At 40.8% G+C, this 10,273-nt stretch overlaps 1 protein-coding gene across 1 annotated transcript in view; it reads left to right on the top strand.

Moving 5' to 3' along the window:
* The first annotated feature begins 144 nt into the window (after nt 1-144).
* Nucleotides 145-10,273, top strand: part of DMGDH (dimethylglycine dehydrogenase) — a 41,468-nt gene continuing 31,339 nt past the window's right edge. Inside the window, exons 1-5 of the mRNA XM_088519618.1 lie at nt 145-266; nt 1,741-1,900; nt 8,399-8,497; nt 9,433-9,597; nt 9,920-10,124. Coding sequence (XP_088375744.1) covers nt 145-266; nt 1,741-1,900; nt 8,399-8,497; nt 9,433-9,597; nt 9,920-10,124 — 751 coding nt within the window. The remainder of the gene's footprint in view (nt 267-1,740; nt 1,901-8,398; nt 8,498-9,432; nt 9,598-9,919; nt 10,125-10,273) is intronic.

Genomic DNA, 10,273 nt, shown 5'->3' with positions numbered 1-10,273 from the left:
CGCCCCCTGCCCTCGGCGCCCGCGCAGCCGGGGGGCGGGCCCCGCGGAGGGCCGCGCGGCGGGGCGGGGAGCGCGCGCTGCCGGGGCGGGCGCAGAGCCGCCGCTCCGCACCCCCATGCCCGTCCGCATCCCGGCGCGGGCGCGATGAGCGCGGTGCTGCGCGGAGCCCTGCGGCGGCTGCGCCCCCCGCGGCGCGGCGCCTGGGCTGCCCCCGCCGGCGCGGCCGCCCTGCGGCCCCTCGGCGGCGGCGCGGCCGCCCCGGGCCGGTGAGTGCGGGACGGGGCTGGGGCTGGGGCCGGGCCGCGAGGGAGGCGCTCCCGGCGGCGGCCGCAGCGCGTGCGGGGCCTCGCCGGCACGAGGCGCGGCGGCCGTTAACGGTCGCAACTCTGAGAGAGAGGCCGAGCCGCCTCAGCGCGACTCTGGGACGGGGGGCACGAGGTGTTGAGGGGAACTTAGCACCTTCCGCCGTGAAAAGCGGCACAGCGGGTGCTGCTGAGGGTCCCTGGGCCCTGAAGGCCTCTCCGTGCTGAGTCCACGCATCTCTGGGTGTCTCAGATGACCCCCTCGAAGAACAGAGCCGGGCTGGAGCAGGAGGGGGACCGGCCAAGCAGGACTCCTCTGCTGCCGTGCTCTGGCTAGGATCGCGGCGTGAACTGTCTGCATCTGGGGGCAAAGACACCCTGAGATGCTCACCAGGCTTCTGGGTTTGGCAGAAAAGGTTTGGAAAGGTGTCGACAGTCACAGCAAAGCAGTGTCAAATTCACAATGTAAAATAATGCATGAAAAGACCTTCCACCCTTGTGCTTGATTTGTGTTTATCTGGTAAAACTCAAAATAGGAATTTGGGCAAGGGTTTCACATCTCTGTTAAACAGGTTACTGTTAACTGGGAGAAAATTAATGTGTAATCTCGAAAAGGAACACATGCAAGTATTATGGATCTCATACAGAAAATCTGCAGTGGTGTGGACTCCTGTTTATTTTCTTTTTCATTCATCCCCACACAGTGAATGTGATGATCCGGGCTCCTCCTGTGTTCACAGCTAAAAATTCATACTGTTTTAGGAAATCTTTGTTCATAATAGATGCAACTAATAGTCCTGATTTGTGAGCGAGGGTAGGCAGAACGCTAGTTAAACATTAGATAGCCATTTGCCAGAGAGGCTGCAAAGGCAAACAAGCAAAAAGCTGTGTGCCAGGGTCAGGGGGAAGAGATAAAATTAAACAAATGTTAAATAACTGTCCTGAAGGACAGATACTGTGTTTTCATGGAAGTCTGTATTGCTGCATCAACAAGAGGTCCCACCTTATCTCACACATTTTTAATTTAGATGAATTTCCAATGAGGCATGCTACTTGACTGTCCCTGGAAGGGGCATGGTAGAGGAGGAGACCAAGCAAGGAGGAGCAGAAGAAGGCTGCCTGTGGCAGCACAACTGGTTTACACTGGTTTAAAGTGATTGTAAAAAGGATAGCAGCATGTGCGAGACACTGAGAAAAAATGCTTTCCGTAGTGTTTGGATTTGTCAAAGCAGAATATGTAAAAACAGACAGAACACAGGCATTAAAAAATAGTATTTTTCCCTTTGTGTTGTACTGCAGTACAGGGTCATGTATTTAAATTGACGGTGTCGCTTGGAGTCCCAAGCACAGAACAAGGTAATGTTGTAGCTGGAGTTGTAAACAAACTAACAAAAAGCTGGGCAAAACTGCAACTGTCTTGTTTGTAATTTTTTCCCAGGAAAGAAAATCCCTCCTTGGGGAAAGATAGAGCAGACACAGTGATCATCGGTGGTGGTTGTGTTGGTGTGAGTCTAGCCTATCACTTGGCTAAAGCTGGCATGAAGAATGTTGTTCTACTGGAAAAATCTGAGCTCACTGCAGGATCTACATGGCATGCAGTAAGAAATGTCTTGTTAATCTCTCAGATTATCCTAGGTTTGTAATCTAATGGTGATAGAACTTTTCATGATCCTTATATTCCCTGCTTTTCCAGAGATTCATTATCCTGTGTTTTTTTTCCGTAGATGCAACCTTTAGCATGGAGTTCTGTGTATACTTGCTATGTGAATTTTGCGAAGTTGGTTCAGCTATCCGTAATAATCTTTGCTCATTTTGTAAAATTTGTGATAAATGTGTTTTGAAATTACTAGATGGGAAGTACTCAAATACAATTATAACTCTTAATATTATAATACACTTGTGGCAGTTAACTGATCTTGTACTTTTGAACTTTAGTTTAGTTTGAACTTTTTAGACTATAGTGTTTATTTCTAAAGTAGCCTAGTTTATGTTGCAAACTGTACCACTGGTGATGGTTGTATTGGCATGCCTAAAATAGAAGTGTGAAATTTGGCTTCATTCTGTGGGTAATTCGTTTTCATATATACGCCATCCTGGAAGAGAGGTGATTAAGGAGCAGCGTCAGTGTCCAGTTCTCAGAAAGTATTACTGTCCCAGAGTTTACTCTAGTATTACTAGCTCTCTAATAGGGCTCTCTCTGCAAGAGCTCTCTTTTCTGCTATTGAAGGAGCAAAATGAACAACCATGAACTGTTTTTCCAGGGCTGAATGTTTGTCTGTACCCTAAGAGAAAGAACTGGAAAGACATATAGCTACTAGGTAAAGCTGGGGACACCTCCCATAGTTACACTGATTTAGTGGAGATGATGGTGTACAACATACATGTATGTCGTACATGCTATGTATTTGCTATGTCAATGTCTGCAGCGGGTAGTGTAATGAATTAAATCAAGCTTGGCACAAAAATAGCTGCTTTTTCCGCTCACTTGCAGTGAGGCTTGGATGAAAATAGAAGAAAATTATCCTAGTATGTAGCAATAAGAAAGAATGCAAAAGCAACAACCTGCTATCCCTAGCACTGCTCTATTCATACAATGGAGCATTTATGCCATGCATGTAACTATAATATCTGAGTACCTTTCAGAAGCACATTAAGGGGACTCATACAGACTATGAGTCTTCTCTCATACATTCTCATCCTCTTCCTGGTCTGAAGTCTGAAGTATTTCAGTACTTGTGTTTCGGGCTTTATGAAAGAAAAACGTAAAAAAAAAAAAAATCATAGCTAGGGATATCAAGGTAGGTCTTATACTTCGTTTTACTTGCTTTTCAACAAAACAAAACAAAACACATTTTATGGAGTTGGAAAGACAAAATTCAATAATTGTGTTCCTTTTAGACAGAAACATAACACAGCTGATACAGTTTACTGATACTGACACAGCACTATGCATCAGAAGTGTCAGATTAAATGTTTAAAGAAATGCTTTGATTGAAGCATACATGAGCGAGGCACAGACTGAAATCTATTTACCCAAAATATTTACAGAAAATATGTGCGTCAGAAGATCTCCTTACTGAATAAGAAATCATGGAAGAGGGGTTTGTTACCAAATGTTTCCTTTATTGTAGTTATTAGACTCTCTCATGCAGATTCATTGCTCATAAAAGCAACCTTTCCTTCCAAATTTTAGCATGCACTTCTTAATGAAGTTAGCGATGGAGAATTGGGTGAGGAACTCTGCTATAAAAGTAGTGGGTGAATGTGCAGCAGGGAAGGTGCCTGAAGGTTCAGCTGGGAGGGCTGCTCTTCTCTGCTTGCTGCAGCAGGATGTTGTGTGACTAACACAGCCAGGTATCTAGTCATGATATGGGTTAAAAATGAATAGCGGTTAGGTAAACTACACAGTATATTATCACTCTTTGCTTCACTCAGTATTACAGTGCTGTGCTTGAAGATGAGAAAGTTGGTGATAAATCTGTTTCATATGATATGAAAGATAAAACTGTCACTGTCAGTACTTCTTCATTATGCCAGATACGGTGCATGTTTAAGTGGTTTATTTGCAGTGATATAATACTAGGTACAGATGAAAATTACAATACATTTTGAATGTGAAAAGGCACATAGTATATTGCCTGCAGGCAGAAAAGCTGAGAGTCGACTTCAGATGTTGCTGTACTATACCAAATTTTCCCTCTTTCATAGTCCAGCAAGTTCTGCCAGTGCTCAGGGTCGTATTTCAGATGGATCATATTCCTGCTAATGTTTCTGCCAAAACTTTCTTCCCCTTCTTAGATCTGACATAGATTTGGCTGACTTTCATTTTATTTAAATGAAAACAGCACTGAAAGTATGCACATTTTCATAGAATCATTAAGGTTGGAAAGGACTTCTAGAGATCCTCTAGTCCAACCCTCCTGCACACACAGGGTCACCTAGAGCACAGGGTGGCATCCAAGTGGGTTTTGAAGATCTCCAGAGAAGAAGATTCCACAACCTCTCTTGGCAACCTGTTCTAATGCTCTGTCACTCTCACTGTTAAAAAAACTTTCCTTAAGTTCCTGTGGAGCTTTTGATGCTTCTGTTTCCAGCCATTTCCTCTAGTTCTATCAGTGGCCACCAGTGAAAGAGGCCAGCGCCATCCTCCTCACTGCCTCCCTTGAGGTACCTATAGACACTGATCAGGTCTCCTCTCAGCCTTCTCTTCTCCAGGCTGAGCAGGCCCAGCTCTCTCAGCCTCTCCTCATAGGGCAGATGTTCCAGATCATCCTCATAGCCCTGCACTGGACTCTCTCCAGCAGCTCCACATCCCTTTTGTACTGTGGGGCCCAGAACTGGACACAATACTCCAGATGTGGCCTCACCAGGGCTGAGTAGAGGGGCAGGATCACCTCCCTCGACCTGCTGGAGACGCTCTTCTTAATGCACCCCTGGATCTCATCAGCCACCTTGGCCATGAGGGCACACTGCTGCCTCATGGTCAACTTGTCATCCACTATGACACCCCCTAGGCCTTTCTCTGCAGAGCTGCTCTCCAGAAGGTCAGTCCCCAGCCTGTACTGGTGTCTGGGGTTATTCCTCCCCAGGTGCAGGACCTTGCACTTGACCTTGTTGAATTTCATAATGTTTCTCATCATCCAGTTGTCCAGGCTGGCAAGACCTCTCTGGATGGCAGCGCAGCCCTCAGGGCTATCGGATACTCCTCTCAGTTTGGTATCATCAGCAAACCTGCTGAGGGAGCACTCTGTGCCTTTTTATTTTTTGTAGCATTTTTATAATAGCAATAATGAGACACATAAATAACAGAGCAAGTGCTGCTCATACTTGTATCTATCTAACTATGATAAAGTAGTGGTTATTATATGTGTATAAATTAGGTTAGGACTCAGAACTTAAGACCTCCTGAAGTTCTTATCTACTACAGATGAGATCATTTGCAATCTTACTGGAGGCTTGAGTACTGAACAGAGCACATATAGCTCAGCAGATAGGTTTTCCCATAGTAATTCTTTGGCAAGGAGTTTTCTAAGGAAATGTTTATTTTATATCGTTCTGTTATGTAATACTTTTCTGTGTAACAGTCAATTGATTTTGCTGCTGATAGTTAATAAATCACAATTCAAATAAAAACTTGTTAAGACTTGGTCAAACTTGCAAGGACAGAGAATGTAGGAGATAACTGTACTAATGCCAGTTCTCTTCCAAATTCCGTTCAATAATTGAATTTTTATAAAATGTGAAATGGAGTAGAATAGAACAAAACTGATAGATGAAAATTTCACTATATGAAAATTTCAACCTATGAAAGTGCTTTAAAATCTCAGCATTTTATAGTATAGTGATCATACCTAAAAAACTTTCACATCATGTTCACAAACTTCAAAAAAACTCTGTCATATAAAAAAGAGCAAAACTAAGAGTATGTCTCTAAGAGGAAGTTGTAGAGATTGAGTGTGGTCCCTAACGAGAGAAAGGTAAGTGGTGTATTCCAAAAGGACAATCAAGGAAACTACAGGCCTCTTAGCCTTACTATCATTCCTGAGAAAATCTTGGAGCAAGTCTTTGATCACATTTCTGGGCACATGAGGAGACTGGGAACAGCCAACATGGATTTGCCAAGAGTAAATCATGCCTGATAAACTCAATTGCCTTTATGAAGGCAATAGGATAAAACAACTTGAATTTTGGACGAAGCAGGAGTAGTAGAGGTCATTTACCTCATCTTTAGCTAGATTTTAGACACTGCCTTCCATAGTATTCATGTATACAAATTAAAACATTTTAGTCTGGATGTGTGAACAACTAGATGGTTAAAAAAATGTTAGATGGTTTGACCTAGATGGGAACAGTTAATGGGCCTCTTGTAGGCAGGAACAGGAGGAGTACTGGGGGGATCTGTCCTGGGATCCATCCTCTTTAGTGTCTTTATCAATGATCTGGAGGAGGTAACAAAGTGAACACTCATCAAGTTTGTAGATGGCACCAAATTCAGAGAACCTGACAACCTGTACAAAGGCAAAGGCTGCCATGCTGACAGGCTGGAGGGATGGACTGAGAAGAACCACACAAAATTCAACAGAGACAAATGGAAAGTCCCATAGTTGGGCAGGGAGGTAATAGCGTCTCTGTCCTTGAAGGTTTTCAAGACCAGGCTGGAGAAATCCTGGACAAATTGATTGCATAGCTGATCCTGCTTTGAGCAGGAGGCTGCACAGGAAGATGTTCATTTTGATACAATTCTTTTCATTTTGATACAATTCTACCAGGTTTGAGTTGTCTCCTAACTCCGCTCTTTAAACAAGCAACATTCTTCATCAAAACCAAAAGACATTGTATATGTTTACAATTATTTTCTTTGCTCAAAAATATTAGAGCTGCTGGTTTAATTCTGCCAGTAAATGCTTTTGAATTTGTATCATTTTGTGGCTAACCTATAAATAATTAGTTGTTCATTTTGTTCAAAACTGCTTTACCTGACAGTAACTGCTGCAATAGAATTCCATTGCATTGGAAGTGAGAAAAGTTGACACAGTTTTCTGGTACATGTAAATGAATTATCCATAGTTTTTTGAAAATGGCTGAAGAAGTGTGAACATTTCAGTAGTCAATGCGTAATGTATTTCTTTATTCAGTTTATAGAGCAAAAACACATTTAAAGCCTAATAAAAAAATCAAAAAAGTAAGCCTAAATTATGAAAGCTTCAGTGAAACAGCTCTGGGTTTTAGTCTGAAGAAATTAAAATTAGCATGTTTACAACAGCATAAAACATGTATGTCAAAAGCAGTTTTAGCCCAACATCTCCAGCACTGTCCAGCGTGATGCTGATATGGTATGATCTGATATGATAGTAAGAACAGGACAGGTATGTAGCAACATACTCCTAGAAAATTAACTTAGCCCATTAATTTGTATTTTAGGGACATTATGAATCCATGGTGCTGACTTTGTGTTTAATATGACTCTCAGCGGATTTTTTTTTTGTCCTCTGCAGGTTTGTTCAGTCACTTTTTGAACTCAGATTGTTCAAGTAATGAAGAGCACTGAATATAGTTTGGAACTGGAGACAAATGTATGGATGAAATATAATCACAGTTAAAAAAAATACAACACTGGTAGTTTATTAACTTTAAATGGTTTTTGTTGTATATTAAGTCTAAGATGCTAGAAAGATAAAATCCTCATAAAGTCAGGGAAAAAAAAAAAGGGAAAAAAATCATTGATCCTTTTCCTGTGAAAGAAAATTAAAAGTCTTGGATGAAATATACACAAACTATCATACTCTCCTAAACTCTGATCCAAGTTAGTTCTTCTCAGATTTCTGGACGTGATCCCTAGGAGCATCTCAAGAATCTAGCAGGAATCATAGAGCCAGTGCTGTTTAATCCACCACTGTTCAGATTGAATGGCAACAGTTTTAAGAAGCAGTTGAAATTAGTGGTGCTGAATGTACTAAGAATTAGGTTGCTACCTGTCTTTAGCCGATAGCAACAATTTAGTTTCTCCAGAGTAGAGAGGTTAACAAGTTGTTTTTAGTGGCTGAATTAGTAAATATTAACTACCCTATTCTGGAAGAACCTACCTGCTGAACCTAGACTAGAAGAATACTGCCTTCCACCACCCTGTTGTTCACACCACAGGAAAGTAATAACTTGTTCAGATTTGGTCTTTGTGAAGGTTTGGTTTCTATCTCATGCCCTTTTGCAAAAAGCAAAAGGACTTGCTACAGGACTTCTACTGAGTACCTTTAGAGACCTTCAGAGACCAGAAAATGAGTTGTATGTCTTTTCCAAAAGATTTGGAACAGACAACTGAGTAATTTAAGGGAGAAAGGAAGTCACAGGAGAGAACAAATGCAATGGTATCATAACTTGATAGAACTAATGGAAAAGACAAGTGGAAAAACATGTTTGCAGGGAACAAGAATGGCATAAGTAAGGAAAGAACTTTATTGTTGTAGTGGATGGCTCCATTCATGTGTTACTTTTCGTTACAGTAACTTGACAGTTCCTTTTTGAATGACAGCTGGAAAGAGAGAAAGAAAATGGTCAATTTCTAATTACATCCTTAATGTTTTTTCTGTTTTTTATTTGAGGCTGGTTTAACTACTTACTTTCATCCTGGAATAAACCTAAAGAAAATCCATTATTACAGTATCAAATTATATGAAAAGCTGGAAGAGGAAACTGGACAGGTAAAATCCTTAATTTTTGAAGTACTAATTCAGATCAATATTAATCTTACTAAAAGCCCTGTAGAAGCATTTGGCCTTGGCAAGTCGTGTGTCCTTATGTTAATGATTATCATAAGGCTAAGCTTTTATTGATTTTTTTCTTGCATAAATATGCTTTAACCTGGTTCTTATTCACTAAATATTTTAGAAATTTTCCAAGATCCCTCTAATCTTTAAGAAAATGATTTTCATCAAACATCTAGGAAACTCATGCAGACTGAGTGTGTGCAGCTCTGGATAGGAGTTAAAATAGCATCAAGGATGTGGAATGAACAGATTGATTATTGTACATTCCTGCTTTAAGCATGGCTGCTGGAAAGCACACATGATATGATGCTGTCTGTGGTTGAGAAGATTGCTGCAATTCTTCCTGTCGCTCTCAGAGCTGTGCTTTTATTTAGTGACCTAAGGAATGGGTATGTTGAGAAATATGGGAGTCATTTTTTTTATCTGTCATCATCCAGCCATATATTTTCCATTCACAAAACATATGCTTGCTCAAGTTGCAGCAGAAACCGTAATACAACCTGCATGATCCTGATCTCGCAAGTCTACTAATTTGGTAATTGCCATAAAATGCCTTTTGCCTTGTACTGTCACTCACCTAAGACATTACAGCAAATTATCATTGTGAGTTCTTCTACAAAATGTCTTATCTGCTGTATTAATGTGCTGTGAAGTAAGAGAAGCATAAGTTAAATTATATATGCCAGAAAGTGTTCAACTAGATAGAGTTTTCTACGTTACTAAGAAGAGAAAAAAAGGAGGGAATTATTTATTTTGAATCAGTAAAGATGCTTGATCAGTTAAATTTATTTATATTCTCAACAGAAAACTATGCAGGTGATAAACTTTAATGAAAATTGCAATAATTCACTTTTTCCTCTTCGTTTCAGATTGTGGGGTTTCATCAGCCTGGCAGCATCAGGATTGCTTCAACCCCTACTAGAGTGGATGAATTCAAATATCAAATGACTCGTGCTGGTTGGCACTCAACAGAGCAGTACTTAATAACGCCTGAGAAAGTGCAAGAGTTGTTTCCCTTATTGAATATGGATACGGTAAAGAAATTTTAGGAAAAATAATGTCTATTGCTATTAAATATTGGTCTACCAGATATGTAGATCTAGAGCCTGTTTCTTTGATACAATTTGCATAAAGGTTCTTGTTTTGCAGTGGAAAAAAGAGCAGACTTCCATGCATTTCAGCTCATATTCTATGCCATAATATTGAAACACCAGCATTGTATGGGAGAGCTGACAAATTTTACTTTCTTAGAAGCACTATTTAGCCAGCTAGCTTTAGATTTTGTAACATTGTACAGTTTTAAAAATTTATAACATTATATAGTTTTAAATTTTTTAAAACCTAATCTCCACTTAGGTTTTGGCCGGCCTGTATAACCCTGGTGATGGACATATTGATCCCTACTCTCTCACTATGGCCTTGGCTGCAGGAGCCAGAAAATACGGTGCTCAGTTAAATTACCCAGTCCAAGTGACTAATCTGAACTTCCGGTCAGATGGGAAGTGGGAAGTTGAAACTCCACTTGGAATAATTCAAACGAAAAGAGTTGTGAACACTGCAGGTAGGTTTTAACATAAGCATTTGTATACTCTTGAGACTTGCAGACCACTTTTTATTGAGCATCTGTAGTGAACTGTCTAGATTACAGAAACAGGTAATACAGGTTTATGAATCATAGAATCATAGAATCATATTCTGAATATATTACTG

Source organism: Tinamus guttatus, unplaced genomic scaffold (genome assembly GCF_059628265.1).
Source record: "Tinamus guttatus ecotype Peru unplaced genomic scaffold, ASM5962826v1 Tinamus_guttatus_pri_ptg000064l, whole genome shotgun sequence".
Taxonomy (NCBI): domain Eukaryota; kingdom Metazoa; phylum Chordata; class Aves; order Tinamiformes; family Tinamidae; genus Tinamus; species Tinamus guttatus.
This window is presented reverse-complemented; position numbering and strand designations above follow the sequence as displayed.